At 44.7% G+C, this 21,573-nt stretch overlaps 1 protein-coding gene across 1 annotated transcript in view; it reads left to right on the top strand.

Moving 5' to 3' along the window:
- Nucleotides 1-21,573, top strand: part of NOX3 (NADPH oxidase 3) — a 372,062-nt gene that overhangs the window by 131,278 nt on the left and 219,211 nt on the right. The window contains exon 5 of the mRNA XM_077281663.1: nucleotides 12,214-12,359. Within this exon, the coding sequence (XP_077137778.1) occupies nucleotides 12,214-12,359 (146 nt within the window). The remainder of the gene's footprint in view (nucleotides 1-12,213; nucleotides 12,360-21,573) is intronic.

The following is a 21,573-nucleotide window of genomic DNA, read 5'->3' as shown; positions in this document are numbered from 1 at the left end:
GAGGATGTTTTTGAAGTGGAGAACATCTTGGCCATGAAGAAGGTGAGAGGCAATACCTTCTTCCCCACTGACTGGAAGGGACTTAGTCCCCAAGAAAGATCCTGGGTGCCTAAGGACAATATTCAATTCCTCCAGAAATTCCTTGATGGCCTAAGAGGAGGGGGCGTAAAGGAGGGGTACTGTTATGAGCTGGTGGTTTAGGAGCAACATGGGACGTGCTCTGGAGGACGTGGTACCTGTACTGACTGCAGTTCCTGAGCTTAACACAACACTAGAAGTAGCCGTGGGATGTTCCTGTCACTCCCTAGACACCTCGTCACAGCCGGAGGACTAACTACCCCTAAAGATAGAAACAGGAAAGCTATCTTGCCTCAGAGAAAATCCCCAAAGGATAGGACAGCCCCCCACAAATATTGACTGTGAGTGGAGAGGGAAATGACATACGCAGAATGAAACCAGGATGTAGCAAAGGAAGCCAGTCTAGCTAGATAGATAGAACAGGACAGAATACTGTGCGGTCAGTATTAAAAACTAGAAAAATCCACCACAGAGTTTACAAAAATCTCCACACCTGACTAAAGGTGTGGAGGGTAAATCTGCTTCCCAGAGCTTCCAGCTTAACTGAATAAATCCATACTGACAAGCTGGACTAGAAAAAACATAGAAAGTGCAGAAAGATTAAGTCCACAACAAGTGGACTGCAAAAGAACAAAGCAAGGACTTATCTTTGCTGAACTGGTCAGAATATCAGGAAAATCCAAGCAGAGATGTGAATCCAACCAGGAACCATTGACAACTGGCACAGGCTGAAGGATAGAACTAGGCTAAATAGCCGAGCCAGAAAGACAATCAGTGGAAGCAGCTGCTGACTACTAAATCCAAGGAGCAGCAGTACCACTTACAACCACCGGAGGGAGCCCAAGAGCGGAATTCACAACAGTACCCCCCCCTTGAGGAGGGGTCACCGAACACTCACCAGAGCCCCCAGGCCGATCAGGATGAGCCAAGTGAAAAGCACAAACCAAATCGGCGGCATGGACATCGGAGGCAACAACCCAAGAATTATCCTCCTGGCCATAACCCTTCCACTTGACAAGATACTGAAGCCTCCGCCTCGAAAAACGAGAATCCAAAATTTTCTCCACCACATATTCCAACTCCCCATCAACCAACACCGGGGCAGGAGGATCAACAGAGGGAACAACGTGCACCACATATCTCTGCAACAAAGATCTATGGAAAACATTATGGATGGCAAAAGAGGCTGGAAGGGCCAAACGAAAAGATACCTGATTGATAATCTCAGAAATCTTATAAGGACCAATAAACCGAGGCTTGAACTTAGGGGAAGAAACCTTCATAGGAACATGACGAGAAGATAACCAGACTAAATCCCCCACCCGAAGCCGGGGACCAACACACCGACGGCAGTTAGCAAAACGTTGAGCCTTTTCCTGAGACGTCAAATTGTCTACCACATGAGTCCAAATCTGCTGTAACCTGTCCATTACAGAATCCACACAAGGACAATCAGAAGGCTCAACCTGCCCCGAAGAAAAACGAGGATGAAAACCAAAATTACAAAAGAAAGGCGAAATCAAAGTAGCCGAACTAGCCCGATTATTAAGGGCAAACTTGGCCAACGGCAAGAAAGCCACCCAATCATCCTGGTCAGCAGACACAAAGCATCTCAAATAGGTTTCCAAGGTCTGATTAGTTCGCTCAGTTTGGCCATTTGTCTGAGGATGAAACGCCGAAGAAAAAGACAAATCAATGCCCATCCTAGCACAAAAGGCCCGCCAAAACCTAGAAACAAACTGGGAACCTCTGTCAGACACAATATTCTCCGGAATGCCATGCAAATGAACCACATGCTGAAAAAACAATGGAACCAAATCAGAGGAGGAAGGCAATTTAGGCAAAGGTACCAAATGGACCATTTTAGAGAACCGGTCACAAACCACCCAGATAACAGACATCTTCTGGGAAACAGGAAGATCCGAAATAAAATCCATGGAAATATGCGTCCAGGGCCTCTCAGGGACCGGCAAAGGCAAAAGCAACCCACTAGCGTGGGAACAGCAAGGCTTGGCCCGGGCACAAGTCCCACAGGACTGCACAAAAGAATGCACATCCCACAACAAGGAAGGTCACCAAAAGGACCTAGCAACCAAATCTCTGGTACCAAAAATCCCAGGATGACCAGCCAACACCGAACAATGAACCTCAGAAATTACCTTACTTGTCCATCTATCATGAACAAACAGCTTCCCCACAGGACAGCGGTCAGGTTTATCAGCCTGAAATTCCTGAAGCACCCGCCATAAATCAGGGGAGATGGCAGAAAGAATCACCCCTTCCTTAAGAATGCCAACCGGCTCAAGGAATCCAGGAGAATCAGGCAAAAAACTCCTAGAGAGGGCATCAGCCTTAACATTCTTAGATCCCGGAAGATACGAGACCACAAAATCAAAACGGGAGAAAAACAGGGACCATTGAGCCTGTCTAGGGTTCAGCCGCTTGGCCGACTCGAGGTAAATCAGATTCTTATGATCGGTCAAGACCACAACGCGGTGCTTGGCTCCCTCAAGCCAATGTCACCACTCCTCAAATGCCCACTTCATGGCCAACAACTCCCGGTTGCCGACATCATAATTGCGCTCCGCAGGCGAAAACTTTCTGGAAAAAAAGGCACACGGTTTCATCAAAGAACCATCAGAACTCCTCTGAGACAAAACGGCCCCTGCCCCAATCTCAGAAGCATCAACCTCAACCTGAAAGGGAAGAGAAACATACGGCTGACGCAACACAGGGGCAGAAGTAAATCGGCGTTTAAGCTCCTGAAAGGCCTCAACAGCTGCAGAGGACCAATTCGTCACATCAGCGCCTTTCGTCGTCAAATCGGTCAGGGGCTTAACCACACTGGAAAAGTTGGCAATGAAACGGCGATAAAAATTAGCAAAGCCCAAAAATTTCTGAAGACTCTTCATAGATGTGGGTTGAATCCAGTCATGAATGGCTTGGACCCTAACAAGATCCATTTCTATAGACGAGGGAGAAAAAATAAAACCCAAAAAAGAGACCTTCTGAACTCCAAATAGGCACTTAGACCCCTTCACAAATAAAGCATTATCACGAAGGATCTGGAATACCATCCTGACCTGCTTCACATGAGACTCCCAATCATCGGAAAAAATCAAAATATCATCCAAATACACAATCATGAATTTATCAAGATAATTGCGGAAAATATCATGCATGAAGGACTGAAATACAGAAGGAGCATTAGAGAGCCCGGAAGGCATCACAAGGTATTCAAAATGGCCTTCGGGCGTATTAAATGCAGTTTTCCATCCTGTTTAATACGAACAAGATTATATGCCCCTCGAAGGTCAATCTTAGTAAACCAACTAGCCCCCTTGATCCGAGCAAACAAATCAGAAAGCAAAGGTAAAGGGTATTGGAATTTGACAGTGATCTTATTAAGAAGGCGATAATCAATACAGGGTCTCAAGGAGCCATCCTTCTTGGCAACAAAAAAGAATCCCGCTCCCAATGGTGAGGAAGACGGCCGAATATGCCCCTTCTCCAAAGACTCCTTAACATAAGTCCGCATGGCGGCATGCTCTGGCACAGACAGATTGAAAAGTCGGCCCTTAGGGAGCTTACAGCCAGGAATCAAGTTAATAGCACAATCACAGTCCCTATGTGGAGGAAGGGAACTGGACTTGGGCTCATCAAATACATCCTGGAAATCCGACAAAAACTCAGGAACTTCAGAAGAGGAAAAAAAAGACAAAACAGACTGCAGAAAAAAAAATGGCTCAGAACTTCCTTTTCCTTCTTTTGAGTTGCCTTTAGTTCATTTTTGGCCAGTTGTACTGTTATGAGCTGGTGGTTTAGTAGCAACATGGGACGTGCTCTGGAGGAGGTGGTGCCTGTACTGACCGCAGTTCCTGAGCTTAACACAACACTAGAAGTAGCCGTGGGATGTTCCTGTCACTCCCTAGACACCTCTTCACAGCCGGAGGACTAACTACCCCTAAAGATAGAAACAGGAAAGCTATCTTGCCTCAGAGAAAATCCCCAAAGGATAGGACAGCCCCCCACAAATATTGACTGTGAGTGGAGAGGGAAATGACATACGCAGAATGAAACCAGGATGTAGCAAAGGAGGCCAGTCTAGCTAGATAGATAGAACAGGACAGAATACTGTGCGGTCAGTATTAAAAACTAGAAAAATCCACCACAGAGTTTACAAAAATCTCCACACCTGACTAAAGGTGTGGAGGGTAAATCTGCTTCCCAGAGCTTCCAGCTTAACTGAATAAATCCATACTGACAAGCTGGACTAGAAAAAACATAGAAAGTGCAGAAAGATTAAGTCCACAACAAGTGGACTGCAAAAGAACAAAGCAAGGACTTATCTTTACTGAACTGGTCAGAATATCAGGAAAATCCAAGCAGAGATGTGAATCCAACCAGGAACCATTGACAACTGGCACAGGCTGAAGGATAGAACTAGGCTAAATAGCCGAGCCAGAAAGACAATCAGTGGAAGCAGCTGCTGACTACTAAATCCAAGGAGCAGCAGTACCACTTAAAACCACCGGAGGGAGCCCAAGAGCAGAACTCACAAAAGTGCCACTTACAACCACCGGAGGCAGCCCAAGAGCGGAATTCACAACAGGGTACTGTTAGCACCACGCCAAATCCTTGGCCTGACAGGTAGGGTCTTCGGCGTGTCTCTTCACTCACCGATCTCAGACAGTTCTTCCTGCAGAAACCAGGAAGTCATCATGGACAGGAGGCAGATCAAGAGTTAACAAATTTATTAACAGAGTTAAGCTCCACACAGGGAGAGAAGGATTATGGGAGCTAAGGTATAGGACAATGTGGGAATGGAGGGAATGAAAAGGGAGAACTAGAGTAAGGTGAAAGTTCAAGAGAGAGTAAACTTATCAGTCTGTCGGTTTCTTGATTGCAGCGTCTCGGTGTCCAACGATGGCACCGACACCAGCGGCACGTGACATCCCAGAGTCGTCCTGAGTAGAAGGAGGTCTGATTCTCGATGCAAGTGGGGAGTCTTTACTGTCCTAGCTGGGCTCCTGTTCCCACGGTTTCTTCGTATAGGGCTCAACTCAAAGGGTGATACTGCCGGAATGTACCTCTGTTCCGCGGTGTATGCGGGTAAGGAGTCAGTCAGTACTGGCCTAGTTCCCTGTTCTCGGCAGGACCGCGCGCACCCAGTAGTCACTGGTTAAAAGTGTGAGTCACCTCCGGGAGTGGGTGAAAACAGAGATTTTGTAGTTGGTGGACACAGTCACAGGGGATCTGCAACGTTCATCCTGGCGTAAAGACAGAAAAGCCGATTCAGCAGTTGCGCTGCGATTAGGGTCATCAAACATTAATGCCATAGTAAAGGAAAAAAATATAATAATGCCATAGCTGCCAAGAAATCATCCAGATTATTTAACCGTGGGTCACGGCATTCGATCATAGGATTCGCCAAGGCGAGCGCTCGTGAGGTCAGCAGCAATAATCCACACAATACTTTGGATCTATCATTAAGGAAGCAGTCAGCATGCACATCAAAATATAGCATATATTGATTCACAAAACCACAAAATTTGTCGCGATTGCCATTATATCTGAATGGGGCAACTTAGGTGGGCTAGCTGGTGGAAGTTGCCCAGAGGGTAAAGTCACTTGTGCCGCCATTTGCATACTTATTTCCTGGAAAGTCCGTACATACTGGGTTTCCACAATAGCGAGTTTGTGTTCCTGGTCACCATTCGGGTACTTAGGTCATGTAAAGTTTGTCCAAACATTTGTTCATTGCGTTCAATGCGTCCAAATTTCTTTTGCAATCCTTCCACATCTTTCTGCAAAGATCTAATTATGGAGAACACCTGCTCTAATTTGCTTTCTGCAGTCACTGTTCCAGCAGACTCCTTTACGGCTAGAGTATCCTGTAATAATTATAATGGATGACTCTTTTTGCATGGAACAAGACACTACAGAACACAATTTATAGGTGGAAAAGGCTATATTATCACACACGGTGTTTCAAACAGGTGCAGGGAAAACATCAAAGTCTATAAACACACAGTGTAGTTTGTACTACCTTATATTATACCCTGATATTAGCGTGCTTTACCACACAATTGGTGGTCTTGTATTTATTTCTATGTAGCTACACAATGGGCCCCAAGAATGATTTTCTCTGGTGGGCCCAAGGTGCTCCAGTTCGACGCTGGGCCTGGGACACTGCTTCCTCAATAAGATCATGGCTTTGTATGCATGCCTATCGGCTCGTATTAAAGTCAACGGATCTATTTCTGCACCAATAGAAATCCATAATGGAACAAGACAAGGCTGCCCCTATCCCCCTGTTCTATGTAATCGTCATGGAGCACCTGGCTATAGCGATCAGAAGGAACCCTAGTAAACACTTATAAATCTTCCCTGTATGCTGAAGATGTTCTACTGTACATATCGCAACCACATATTACATTTCCCACTCTTATGAAGGAATTTGAACGATATGGGGACTTGAGTAATTTTAAGGTTAATTATTCCAAAACTGAGGCACTAAATAAATCCTTATCACCAACTGATATACAATCAGTCACACATAATTTCCAATTCAGGTGGCAACTGAATTCAATCAAATACCTTGGTATCCATATTCTCTCTAATCTTAGTAAGCTTTACTCTCTAAATTACCTTACCCTACTTGAAAAAATACTCAAAGACCTCGCTGCATATAACAAAAAAGCGATTTTGTGGTTCAGGCACATAAATGCGTTTAAAATTAATATTCTCCCCAGATTTCTATACATTTTTAAGGCAGTACCCATTTTATCACCAGCAAACTTTTTCAAAACACTTAAATCCGCCCTAATTAGATTTGTCTGGAAACAAAATAAACATAGAATAGATCCTTACCTGCTCTAAAGCGTCAGGGGGAGCGGGCCTATCAGACCTTCGCACCTACCATCAGGCCTCATTGATAGTTTGATTATTCGATTGGCAATTTTATTCAAAATCAAAACAGTGGGTAACGCTTGAACAAGGGTACTCCTCTACACCTCTGAAGCACTTCCCATGGATCGAGTCCAAAGATAAAATACAGATCGCACCTCGGGGGCTTCTGATAAGAGATGCTTTGAGGGTCTGGGACCAAATAAAACAAAAAAACACATTAGTCAGACCCTACAGTCCGCTCACCCCATATTCTCCAACCCAGAGTTTCCACCAGGGAATCTGAAAGCAAAATTAACCACGAGGTTAAGCACATGGGCCAGGAAAGGTACATGTGAGCTCACCTTGCCTCAGAGCCACCACCAGGTTCTGACCATTGTCACACACGACAATGCCTGGCTGTAGGTTCAGCGGTTATCCAAATATCTGACTGCTCTTTCAGCGCTGTCCACAACTCTTCTGCATTGTGCGTTTTGTCACCTATGCAGATTAGCTTCAGCACATCTTGTTGCCACTTGGCTGAAGCAGTGCTGCAGTGCTTCCAGCTTTTGACTGATGTGTTCATTTCAGAGATGGAGGCTGAAGAGGAGGAGGAGTTGCAGGAGCTGTAGACTGTGGGGGCAACCCTGGTTGACGTAGGGCCCACATCCTCGGCATGGAGAGGATGTGTTCATCCCAAGGTCTGACTGGGTCTTGGCTTCTGCTATGTTTGCCCAGTGTGCCGTCAGTGAGATGTACCGACCTTGCCCACAAGCACTTGTCCATGTGTCCATGGTTAGGTGGACTTTCCCAGTAACAGCATTGTTGAGGGCATGGGTAATGTTGTGGGACACATGCTGCTGTAATGCCGGTATGGCACACCTGGAGAAATAGTGGTGACTGGGGACCAAGTACCTTGGGACGGCCACCGCCATCAGGTTGCGGAAAGCTTCCATTTCAATGAGCCAAAAAGGCAACATTTCATGCACAAGCAGATGAGAAATGTTCGAATTCAGTACTGTGGACTGTGGGGCATTGGCTGGGTATTTCTGCTTGTGTTCCAATGACTGGGGTATAGACAACTGAAGGCTGTGCTGGGACAAGGACGTGGATGGGCTTGATGATCGTGCTGGCCGACTTTGGGAAACTACAGGTGCAGGCCCCAAGTCATCTACACAAGCACGGTGAACTGGGGATTGGCTTCAACGCAAAACAGTGGAAGAAGCAGTGTTATCACCTGCAGACAGTGTCCCTGGAGCCTGGGGTTTGGCCCACAAAGTCGGATGCTTTGCTGCCATGTGCCTAATCATGCTGGTGGTGGTGGTCAGGCTGGTAGTTTTGCTACCCCTGCTGACGCGGGCATGGCGAGTGCTGCAAATGGCTTGCTTTGGGTTATCGGCAGACTTTAAAAATAACCAGACTCGGGAAGATCCAACAGATGGAATGGTAACTTCCGTCATGCTGGTGTTATGGGAAATGGATGCATGCCTTCTGTCTGTGCCACCACACTGCTTCTTCCTGTCTGTTAGGGTGATATGCCTCCCTCCCCATGTGTGCTGCTCTGCATGTCCTCCTGCCAGGTTGGGTCAGTCACTATGTCATCCACCACTTCGTTTTCCACATCAGCACCCTGCTCTTCCTCCTGACTTTCTGGCAATTGTGTCTCATCATCGTCCACCTCTTGTGACACTTTCCCACCATCGTCTTCGTGTGATCGGGGCTGGTCAAATGTTTGGGCATCGCTACATGCAATCTCATCTGGCCCCACTTCAAGCTGACCCACCGAGAGTCCAGAATCTTTAAAGGGAAAACTGAACAGCTCTTCAGAGTGTTCAAGTGTGGGATCAGTTGTCTCAGGGCACTCGGCACGGTGGAAAGAGGATTATCCGGTCCACAATCACGTCTAATCAGACTTGACCTTGTGGAAGATATGGTGGTGGTGGCTAAGTGACTGGAAGCATTATCCGCTATCCAACCAACAACCGTTTCACACTGCTCTGGCTTCAATAGTGGTGTGCTGTGGTTCCCTAGAAATTGGGGCAGGAAGGTCGAGCACGAAGATGCGGGTCTTTGCTGTGGACCACTTTCAGCTTGACCACGGCCTCGTCCTCTGCATGCACCATCAGCTTCACGTCCACTTTCCTGTCCCTTGCCCCATGCCTTGCCCATTTGAAATGGACTACTGAAATATGTGAAAACCTCAATACAAATGGATTTATTTGTAGAAAAATTATATGTGGTCAGTATGCCTGCTAAGTGAAGATTTTTCCACCACAGTTACACCAGGCCTCAGTCTGAGATAACAGACTGTGTAATTTTTTTTTAATGTTTGCTGGTAATTTTTGAAAACAATAAAAAATGAGTAGAACAAGGCTAGCAGACAGAACTATGCAACGTATGCCTGCCAATAAAAGATTTTTCCACCACAGATACAACAGCTTTCAGCCTGGGCATTTTGGGCATACCAAAAGTGTGTCAACAAGTTGGCAATGACACACACAAAAAAAAGGAGTACTAAAATTGAAAAATATTTTGCGCAATGATATGCGATGTGTGTGGCATATAACTCACAGTGGTAAATCTAAGAACAGTAGTTAAATGTTTTTGGGCTAGCTAAAGATTTGAGGAACAACAAAATGATGTGCAAAAATGTTGTAAGACACTCCAAAATATTACATAGCACCAAAAAAAGGACAGATTTTTTTGGCGCACTCATATGTGATGCCTGGGACAAAAAAATTAATAAAAATAAATTCAAAGATTTGCACGCTCTTCTATTACAATGACCTGGCTGTAGTCTGCAGCATGACCAAGCAAATAAATGTAGAAAAAAGGGGCTATGGATTCCTTTAGAATAAATTGAGCAGGTATAAGCAGGAAAAAAAATTGCCACGCATAACTGCAGCTAGGTATATAGAAAATAAGCAGCAGCAGACAGGAATGGAGCTTTTGGAGGAGGTATGCAGTGAGATCTATGTACTCACATACAATGCCTGCAGGCCTTGCACTGATGTGGATATGTGCACATAGACTCCCCTGCCTACCAAGCTCTGCAGTCTCAGGACCACCGAATTAGCCCTAAAAAGGACCGTTGGTTTCTCAGGATTTGTGGACTGCATACTAGCCGACCCACACTAACTATTAAAAGGACAATTCTGACCCTATCTCAGCAGCAGATCTCCCTCCACTACCTAAGTCCAGAGCAGAATGCGGTGATTAGGGCAGCGCCATGTCTCTTATAGACCTGATGACACTGTGCGGCCAGCCAATCACTGTAATACCACAACAAAGATGGCTGCGGCATCACAGTGCACGGCAGCCAATCCCTGCATTGTCATTGTCGCTCTAAAGAGTGCCAGAATTGCAGGGCGGAGACCTGAGCTCCCACCGAATAATCCCAGAAATACACGGTGCTCACCAAGTACACCAAGCACAGTGATACTTGGGCGAGTACCGAATAGTGGCAAGCACGTTCGCTCATCACTAATCACTACCCAACAAAGCTTAATACAATGTTTCCAACTGTGCCTTACACATGCTGGCGCTGCGAAATAGAGAGAGAGGAATAATGCTCCATATATGGTGGAAAAATAAAGCATTTTTGGGAGGGGGCGTATTTGGCCTATCTTAAGATCACAGGAGAGAAGATTCCCCCTGTACCCTAGATAGCCATCCTTTCAGTACTACCAGGATCCATTAGATCACAAAAACGCAGTTGCCTATGTTTTTGCCTGACTGCAGCAGGCTCGGTGATTCGCAGACATTGGCGATCAATAGCAACCTCATCTATATCTGAATGGCAACAAGAGATGTCACACATATGCTACATAGAGGAATTATCCCCAGAAGCATCCGGAGACCACAACAAATTTATCCAAGTCTGGTGGCCATGGATCCTATTCAGGGATTCACCCAACTTCCAATTATTAGTCACCGGATCAGGACTTTTAGTAGGTGACATCAGCTGCACAAGCTCTCCACTCCCCCATTTGTTTTCCTCTCTCTCTCTCTCCTCCCTCTCTCTCTCTATCTCCCTTTTTCACCTCTTCCTTTCCTCTTTTCCCTTTCGCTTGTACCATTCATTTATCTCTTAGTAAAATCATTCAGAATATACATTTATTGGGTCAATCTTGCGTTCTGGCCTGGTGACCCTAACGGAAATTAAGTTACTACCCGGCTCTTGTTATTGTTATGCAAGGCATTTCTAAACACAATTAACGTGGGATGTAGTGTCTTAGTTCTAATACAGCTCAGTCACATGCCTCTTTAGAACCCACAATCAATCAAAATTTAGATAAGGAACAGACTTAAGAAAGAGGGGGAAAGAGGAGAAAAGAAAAAAAAGGAAGGAAGTAAAAAGACAGCTATTTGCATACGTTATCTGTTACGCATATTGTTTTAAATATTCTTGGCAATATCTTGGCTTAATTGCCTTTGTTAGGACCCTGCATGGCTGGGATTCTTATGTCTGTTGTAAAATGTCTGATTGTATGAGAAAATTTAATAAAAACGATTGAATAAAAAACCTAGCAGGTGCCCCGGCATCTAAAAGACACCATGTGAATATACCCTTCGGGAATTTGAATTAATAGAAGAAGTCCCACTGTTATGACCTTTGTGTATTGTATATATAGCCGAGAAAAGCAATAAAAATAGTCCCTCACTCTGGAAATCCCATCACAGTGCACTACCTTATTTCTGCATGGGGAGGCAATATTTGCTGCCAGATTACCCCACAGTGTTCAGATGATAAATGGTACTCTCGGTAACGCAACAAGCCATGATTAGTTCATCACTACTGGGCTAAACTGATGATGTGCTGTCAGTGCTAGATGTAATTAGATTTAACCAAGTGATGATATTGGGTGAAACAAAACTGTCACCTTTTTATAGAGATTCATGGAGCACAGAGAAAATGACATGATTGAAGTATTGTATTTTTTTCTACAAAAATTAGTCCCTTTGGATCCGTTTTCATTCATATCATCTCAAGGAAAATCATATTTCAATGGGCAACAGGTAAAAGACATGTTACTGAGAAGCCAAGAAGACTTTGCCATGGGCATTTGTAAGGGCCACAACCTTAACATATTGCAGACAGCTGTTCTTCTATGTTAGTAAATCTGTGAAGTTCTGTATGTAAAGTGAAATGCTTATTATTACACAATCAGTCTCCATTCAATTACAGTGTTGTCTGAAAACTCCAATGCATATCAGTTTATTCATTTCAGAATATTTCTATTGCAGCCATTCATGTTATTGCACATTTCATTAATATAGAACGCTACCACATGAGCCAGTCAGAAGAAGCTGGTATACTATGCAATATATTAGGAAACATTGGCAACCAGTCAAATAAAGACTACTTAAATCCAATTAGAAGCTATAATAAGGTATGTATAATAACTTAAATATAATTTGCAATATAATAATTGGCGTTAGAGAAACATCTCAGTATATAGAGATACACTGTGCTATTCTCAATGCAGAGGCTGTGAGATGATGCATGAAAAAGAATTTCAAAGAAAATTATTGTGTCATACACTTTGCATTCTGTCCTACAATCTGTTTTGCCTCGTAGGATTTAAATTAAAATTATGTATTTTTGTAATGCAGAATATAGCTTGTCTTGATTTGAAAATTGTGATATGATTATTTTATGTGTTCCAACACAAAGTCTCTTTAATTCAGTTACTTCACAGCATTAATGTCCAATTCACACAAGTATGTATCATTAAAGTCCAATTAATAGAAATGCATAGTACCCGGTATCCTCCGGATCGCTGCCAGGAACCATATCTTCCAGATTACAGTCACTAAACACACCATTCCGCCTCTGACCTGTTATCGTCAGCTACTGCACCACTGTGCATGGTGTGGGTGTCTCAGCTCCTCTGGCTGCTTGACTCCGCTTGCCTGTGTTGCCTCACACAGGAGCTCTGCAGAGCTGACTGCTCTGCCCTCTAGCATCCACCAAACTGATACTAACTCTGACCCCGACACACCCAAACCCTTTACTGCAGGGATTTCAACAGGGATCTGTGGCCTGGGTCTGGAATGAAACAGACTGCACAACTACTATCCTGCAGTCTGTTTCGAAATACACAAAATATAAAAATCTGTGCCTGCAATGCACACTCATGACCTCCCTAAGCCTCCATGCACATCTTGGGGAGAACACACAGCGACCCCTACCTGAGACAGAGGTCACTGCCTCACAATTGCAGTCACGGCTATGCCTGTGACTGCAATGCACCCCCATTGCCTCAATACACCTTCGTGCGCATCCTGGGGAGAACTGTCATGTTCCCAATGGCAGGGAATTAAACACATAACACGGGCAAAAACAGGACGAGCTCTAGGGTGATGGAACCTGAGCTGACCGCGATCCTGAACCTCAACACTCAACTAACAGCAGCCGGGGAACGTTCCTGGGGGGACTCTAGACGTCTCGCGCCAGCCGGAGATCTAGCTACCCCTATCAGAAGAATCACAGACCTATCTTGCCTCCAGAGAAATATTCCCACAGAAATAGCAGCCCCCCACATATAATGACGGTGAAATGAGAGGAAGGCACAAACGTAGTTATGAAAACAGATTCAGCAAAATGAGGCCCGCTTAAGCTAGATAGCAGAGGATACAAAAGGTGAACTGCGCGGTCAGCTTAAAACCCTTCAAAATACCATCCTGAAATTACTTGAACTCATGTGCCAACTCATGGTACATGAGTGGTAATTTCAGCCCACTAGAGCAACCAGCAGCAGAGAATTACATATCTGCAAGCTGGACTAAAAACATGAAAGCAAACATGAAACAGGGAAATCCAGACTTAGCTTGTCTTGAAGGCCTAGGAGCAGGTAGCAAAGGTAACAGAGACACACTGATACATTGATAGCCGGCAAGGGAATGACAGGAAAGCCAGGTTAAATAGGAAACACCCAGCCTCTGATGGACAGGTGGAAACCAGAGACCGCAACCCACCAAAGTCACCCAGTACCAGTTGTAACCACCAGAGGGAGCCCAAAAACAGAATCCACAACAGTACCCCCCCTTGAGGAGGGGTCACCGAACCCTCACGAGAACCCCCAGGGCGATCAGGATGAGCTCTATGGAAGGCGCGGACCAAATCAGTCGCATGAACATCAGAGGCGACCACCCAGGAATTATCCTCCTGACCATAACCCTTCCACTTAACCAAATACTGGAGTTTACGTCTGGAAACACGAGAATCCAAGATCTTCTCAACAACATACTCCAATTCTCCCTCCACCAGCACCGGAGCAGGAGGCTCAACCGAAGGAACAACGGGCACCTCATACCTCCGCAATAACGACCGATGGAACACATTATGAATAGCAAACGATGCTGGGAGATCCAAACGAAAAGATACAGGGTTAAGAATCTCCAAGATCTTATAAGGACCGATGAACCGAGGCTTGAACTTAGGAGAAGAGACCTTCATAGGGACAAAACGAGAAGACAACCACACCAAGTCCCCAACAAGAAGTCGGGGACCCACGCGGCGACGGCGATTAGCAAACTGCTGAGTCTTCTCCTGAGACAACTTCCAATTGTCCACCACCTGATTCCAAATCTGATGTAGCCTGTCCACCACCACGTCCACTCCAGGACAATCCGAAGGCTCCACCTGACCAGAGGAAAAACAAGGATGAAACCCCGAATTACAAAAGAAAGGAGAAACCAAAGTAGCAGAACTAGCCCGATTATTAAGGGCAAATTCGGCCAGTGGCAAAAAGGCAACCCAGTCATCTTGATCAGCAGAAACAAAACACCTTAAATAAGTTTCCAAGGTCTGATTAGTTCGCTCCGTCTGGCCATTCGTCTGAGGATGGAATGCAGACGAGAAAGACAAATCAATTCCCATCTTAGCACAAAACGTCCGCCAAAATCTAGACACAAACTGGGATCCCCTGTCAGAAACGATATTCTCCGGAATCCCATGCAAACGAACCACGTTCTGAAAAAATAAAGGGACCAACTCAGAGGAGGAAGGCAACTTAGGCAAGGGTACCAAATGAACCATCTTAGAAAAGCGGTCACACACAACCCAGATAACGGACATTTTCTGTGAGACAGGGAGATCTGAAATAAAATCCATGGAAATGTGCGTCCAAGGCCTCTTCGGGATAGGCAAGGATAACAACAACCCACTGGCCCGAGAACAGCAAGGCTTAGCCCGAGCACACACTTCACAAGACTGCACAAAGGTGCGCACATCCCTTGACAAGGAAGGCCACCAAAAAGACCTAGCCACCAAGTCTCTAGTACCAAATATTCCAGGATGACCAGCCAACACAGAAGAATGGACCTCGGAGATAACTCTACTGGTCCAATCATCCGGAACAAACAGTCTTTCTGGTGGACAACGATCAGGTTTATCCGCCTGAAACTCCTGCAATGCACGTCGCAAGTCTGGGGAGATGGCGGACAATATTACCCCATCCCTAAGGATACCAGTAGGCCCAGAGTCTCCAGGAGAGTCAGGCACAAAACTCCTGGAAAGAGCATCTGCCTTCACATTCTTTGAACCTGGCAGGTATGAAACCACAAAATTGAAACGAGAAAAAAACAACGACCAACGAGCCTGTCTAGGATTCAGACGCCTGGCAGACTCAAGGTAAATCAGATTTTTGTGATCAGTCAAGACCACCACACGATGTCTAGCACCCTCAAGCCAATGACGCCACTCCTCAAATGCCCACTTCATGGCCAAAAGCTCCCGATTACCCACATCATAATTGCGCTCGGCGGGCGAGAATTTTCTAGAAAAGAACGCACATGGCTTCATCACCGAGCCATCGGAACTTCTCTGTGACAAAACCGCCCCGCTCCAATCTCGGAAGCATCAACCTCAACCTGAAAAGGAAGTGAAACATCTGGTTGACATAACACAGGAGCAGAAGAAAACCGGCGCTTAAGTTCCTGAAAGGCCTCCACAGCCGTAGGAGACCAATTTGCAACATCAGCACCCTTTTTAGTCAAATCAGTCAAAGGTTTAACAACACTGGAAAAATTAGTAATGAACCGACGATAAAAATTAGCAAAACCCAAGAACTTCTGAAGACTCTTAACAGATGTAGGTTGTGTCCAGTCACAAATCGCCTGAACCTTGACGGGATCCATCTCAATAGTAGAAGGAGAAAAAATGTACCCCAAAAAAGAAATCTTCTGGACTCCGAAGAGACATTTTGAGCCCTTCACAAACAGAGAATTGGCCCGCAGGACTTGAAACACCTTCCTGACCTGTAGAACATGAGACTCCCAGTCATCAGAAAACACCAAAATATCATCCAAATACACAATCATAAACTTATCCAGATATTCACGGAAAATATTGTGCATAAAGGACTGAAAGACTGAAGGAGCATTAGAAAGTCCAAAAGGCATTACCAAATACTCAAAATGGCCCTCAGGCATATTAAATGCGGTTTTCCACTCATCACCCTGCTTTATCCGCACAAGATTATACGCACCGCGAAGATCTATCTTAGTGAACCACCTAGCCCCCTTAATGCGAGCAAACAAATCAGTCAATAATGGCAATGGATACTGATATTTGACTGTAATCTTATTCAGAAGGCGATAATCTATACAAGGCCTCAGGGAACCATCTTTTTTTGCCACAAAAAAAAAACCTGCTCCCAGAGGGGACGAAGATGGACGAATATGTCCCTTTTCCAAGGACTCCTTAATATAATTCCGCATAGCAGTATGCTCTGGCACTGACAGATTAAATAAACGACCCTTAGGGAACTTACTGCCAGGAATTAATTCTATAGCACAGTCACAATCCCTATGAGGAGGGAGCGAATTGAGCTTAGGCTCCTCAAAAACATCCCGATAGTCAGACAAAAACGCAGGGACCTCAGAAGGAGTAGATGAAGCAATTGAAATCAGAGGTGCATCATCATGAACCCCCTGACATCCCCAGCTTAACACAGACATTGTTTTCCAATCCAGGACTGGATTATGAGTTTGTAACCATGGCAGACCAAGCACTAGTACATCATGTAAATTATACAGTACAAGGAAGCGAATCACCTCCTGATGAACGGGAGTCATGCGCATGGTCACTTGTGTCCAGTACTGCGGTTTATTCATAGCCAATGGTGTAGAGTCAATTCCCTTCAAAGGAATAGGAACTTCCAGAGGCTCCAGACTAAAACCGCAGCGTTTGGCAAATGACCAATCCATAAGACTCAGGGCAGCGCCCGAATCCACATAGGCATCGACGGAAATGGATGACAGTGAACAAATCAGAGTTACAGACAAAATGAACTTAGACTGCAGAGTACTAATGGCAAAAGATTTATCAACCTTTTTTGTGCGTTTAGAGCATGCTGATATAACATGAGCTGAATCACCACAATAAAAACACAATCCATTTTTCCGCCTATAACTTTGCCGTTCACTTCTGGACTGAATTCTATCACATTGCATAGTCTCAGGTGCCTGTTCAGAAGACACCGCCAACTGGTGCACAGGTTTGCGCTCCCGTAAACGCCGATCAATCTGAATGGCCATAGCCATAGACTCATTCAGACCTGTAGGCACAGGGAACCCCACCATAATATCCTTAATGGCCTCAGAAAGACCATCTCTGAAGTTTGCAGCCAGGGCGCACTCATTCCACTGAGTAAGCACCGACCATTTCTGAAATTTTTGACAATATACTTCCGCTTCATCATGCCCCTGAGAGAGGGCTAATAAAGCCTTTTCAGCCTGAATCTCCAGGTTAGGTTCCTCATAGAGCAATCCCAGTGCCAGAAAAAACGCATCCACACTGAGCAATGCAGGATCCCCTGGTGCCAATGCAAATGCCCAATTCTGAGGGTCGCCCCGCAGGAAAGATATTACAATCTTGACCTGCTGAACAGGGTCTCCAGAGGAGCGAGATTTCAAAGAAAGAAACAATTTGCAATTGTTCCTGAAATTCAGGAAGGTAGATCTATCTCCAGAAAAAAAAACTCTGGAATAGGAATTCTAGGTTCAGACATAGGAGTGTGAACAACAAAATCCTGTATGTTTTGAACTTTTGCAGCAAGATTATTCAGGCTGGAAGCCAAACTCTGGACATCCATGTTAAACAGCTAAGGTCAGAGCCATTCAAGGGTTAAGAGGAGGTAAGAAGCAGCTAGACAGCAATTAAGGGCTAGGCAGCAAAACTCTGAGGGGAAAAAAAAAAAAAAATTTCCCTTCAACACTTCTTTTTCTCCTGCTTCAGCCCAAACAATTAACACTTTGTGGGCCGGCTATACTGTCATGTTCCCAATGGCAGGGAATTAAACACATAACACGGGCAAAAACAGGACGAGCTCTAGGGTGATGGAACCTGAGCTGACCGCGATCCTGAACCTCAACACTCAACTAACAGCAGCCGGGGAACGTTCCTGGGGGGACTCTAGACGTCTCGCGCCAGCCGGAGATCTAGCTACCCCTATCAGAAGAATCACAGACCTATCTTGCCTCCAGAGAAATATTCCCACAGAAATAGCAGCCCCCCACATATAATGACGGTGAAATGAGAGGAAGGCACAAACGTAGTTATGAAAACAGATTCAGCAAAATGAGGCCCGCTTAAGCTAGATAGCAGAGGATACAAAAGGTGAACTGCGCGGTCAGCTTAAAACCCTTCAAAATACCATCCTGAAATTACTTGAACTCATGTGCCAACTCATGGTACATGAGTGGTAATTTCAGCCCACTAGAGCAACCAGCAGCAGAGAATTACATATCTGCAAGCTGGACTAAAAACATGAAAGCAAACATGAAACAGGGAAATCCAGACTTAGCTTGTCTTGAAGGCCTAGGAGCAGGTAGCAAAGGTAACAGAGACACACTGATACATTGATAGCCGGCAAGGGAATGACAGGAAAGCCAAGTTAAATAGGAAACACCCAGCCTCTGATGGACAGGTGGAAACCAGAGACCGCAACCCACCAAAGTCACCCAGTACCAGTTGTAACCACCAGAGGGAGCCCAAAAACAGAATCCACAACAGAGAACATACAGCGACCCCTACCTGTAACACCAGTCACTGTCTCACAGTATGAATCTTTTATGACACCTGGAGAGTTGGTGCAATTCGATTCTTGCATCCCATTCCATCAGCCACGACAATGGTCTGTGGCCACAGTGTGAGACCAGGAGAACTTCCTCTGACCTGCCATCATCCATGGCTATATGCCTCTTTCATGGTCAGTGGAATAAGACATGCAAATAAATTCTTACAAAGTGAAGCCATCATATACAATTAACCTTATGCTGATCTATACCATAAAAATTTAATGCATAACTGAGTTTTGAAAAGACCTGTGCAATACTGTTACGGTACTTCGATCACATGTGCATCAGTGTTCATGAGATCGGGAATAGATCAGGAATAGAAATGAGCGAACTTGTTTGGAAAACATTTGTCAATCTCAAATTTGGCAAGAACGTAGCACATTCGGATTCGTGTTTTGATTCCAGAGCATTTTTCCTCAAAATCATCTAAAGTTGGGTGCAGTTCGGTACGTGATCATGCTATGGACTGACCTGAGTTGGAGTAGTGATGTTGCAACCACTAAGGCCAGCACTGGCTGGTAACGTCATCAGGATATAGCCAGAGGTTGGTACACGGTGCAGCAGTGTAGTTAGGAAGATAAGGAGAAATCATATTCAGGATATAGCCAGAGGACGGTAAACCGAGTAGCAGTAGGATCTTGAGGATAAGCAGGAATTGTAGTCAGGATAGAGCCAGAGGTCGGTACATGTAGCAGCAGTATAGTTGGGAGAATAAGTAGGCAACATAGTCAGGATATAGCCAGAGGTCAGTACATGGAGCAGCAGTAGGATCTTGAGGATAAGCAGCAGGTGGAAAGAAGCTAGACTAAAGGCTGGCAGCTTAGTAATCTAGCAAGGAGGAAAGTGTATTGCCTGGTTTAAGTAGGGTGTTCAATCAGGAGTTCACAAGGTTGAGCCAATTAGGAACTTGGGGTGGAGATAATTAAGAACTCAAGATTGAGTCAATCAGGAACTACACATGTACTAGTAACTGGTTTAGCAAGGAACTGTTCAGTGGTCTGAATAGCTCAGAGAGAAGAGCTGCCACCTGGTGCACAAGAGATGACAGATAATGTTTCCACTAATGCATTTGTTATGACTTTGGCTAACATAGAGGTGCTGAGGGGAGGGGGCAGGAATAGGTCAAAGGAGAGGCCGATTAGTATTTTTTTAATGAACTTAATGTGTGTAGCGTCCAGCAGTCTATCAGAGCACAGAAATCATCCACAACATCCAAACGCAAGGACTTCTATCATCAGCAGCCAAAGTTGAATGTCATTCTCCATATAAAATATGTGGACGTGTTTTGCTGGTGCCATTTTGTCATAATAAGAGCACAGAGAGGCTGCTTCTGCTGCTGCAAGTTGTCATAAAGTTTGATAGGATCCTGTGTGAAATCTGCCTTCCAGCATCTAACTAGTTTGTGCTAATAATGTTGTGCAGGCAAGAGTCCACATTTCCTAATCTAAATAGTTTGGGCTAATACTGTGCTGTAGTCAGGATGGAGGTCGCATTTCTTAATTAAAATCGTTTGGGCTAATATTGGGATGCAGGCACCATGCCCCATTTCCTAATCAAAATGGTTTGGGGTAATATTGAGATGCAAGCAGGAGTCCACATTTCCTAATCAAAATTGATTGGGCTAATATTGGGGTGCAGGCAGGAGTCCACATTTCCTAATCAAAATCATTTGGGCTAATATTGTCTTGCAGTCAGGTGGTCAAATTTATTAAAGTCCACATTTCCTAGTCAAAATCATTTGCCTAATATTGTCTTGCAGTCATAAGGTCACATTTACTAATCAAAATCGTTTGGGCTAATAATGGGGTGCAGGCAGGTATCCACATTTCCTAATCAAAAATGTTTGGGATAATACTATCTTGCATTCAAGAGGTCACATTTCCAAATCAAAATCATTTGGGCTAATATTGGGTTGTAGGCACCAGGCCCCATTTCATAAACAAAATAATTTGGACAAATATTGTTATGCCTGCACCTGTTCACATTTCCTATCCAAATGGTTTGGGCTAATATTGGGGTGCAGGCAGAAATCCAAACTTCCTAATCAAAATAGTTTTAGGCTAATATTGTTGTGCAAGCAAACTCTCTCAGCAAATAAATACTGATTGTTAATTGAATTACAGATGACTGAAGGTCTGGGCCTATGCTTCTGAAAGAGCTGGTTAAAAGAGAGCAAAAGTTACATTCAACAGGAGTTGGAAAAAGTAAGGTTGTGGTGGAAAGGGGAATAGGCTTCTTGCTAGACGTGTAATCAAAATAGTTTGGGGTAATATTGAGATGCAGGCATAAGTCCACATGGGAATTGTGACATGACAGGTGTCAGGTATGAATGTAACCACAATTAAAATGGACTGTGTCAGTACCGTAATGTTCAGGTGTGGACATAGTGGTTTATGATTATATCATAAACCAGAGATGGACTTGTTTTTATGAATGAACTGTTGCCGTGTGTTGAAATATCGCTGCCATGGGAGTGTACTCCAACCTGCTACATCACAATATATATACAGTGGGTACAGA

Source organism: Ranitomeya variabilis, chromosome 2 (assembly GCF_051348905.1).
Source record: "Ranitomeya variabilis isolate aRanVar5 chromosome 2, aRanVar5.hap1, whole genome shotgun sequence".
Classification (NCBI taxonomy): Eukaryota; Metazoa; Chordata; class Amphibia; order Anura; family Dendrobatidae; genus Ranitomeya; species Ranitomeya variabilis.
The sequence above is the reverse complement of the archived record's forward strand: the minus strand, read 5'-3'. Positions and strand labels throughout refer to the sequence as shown.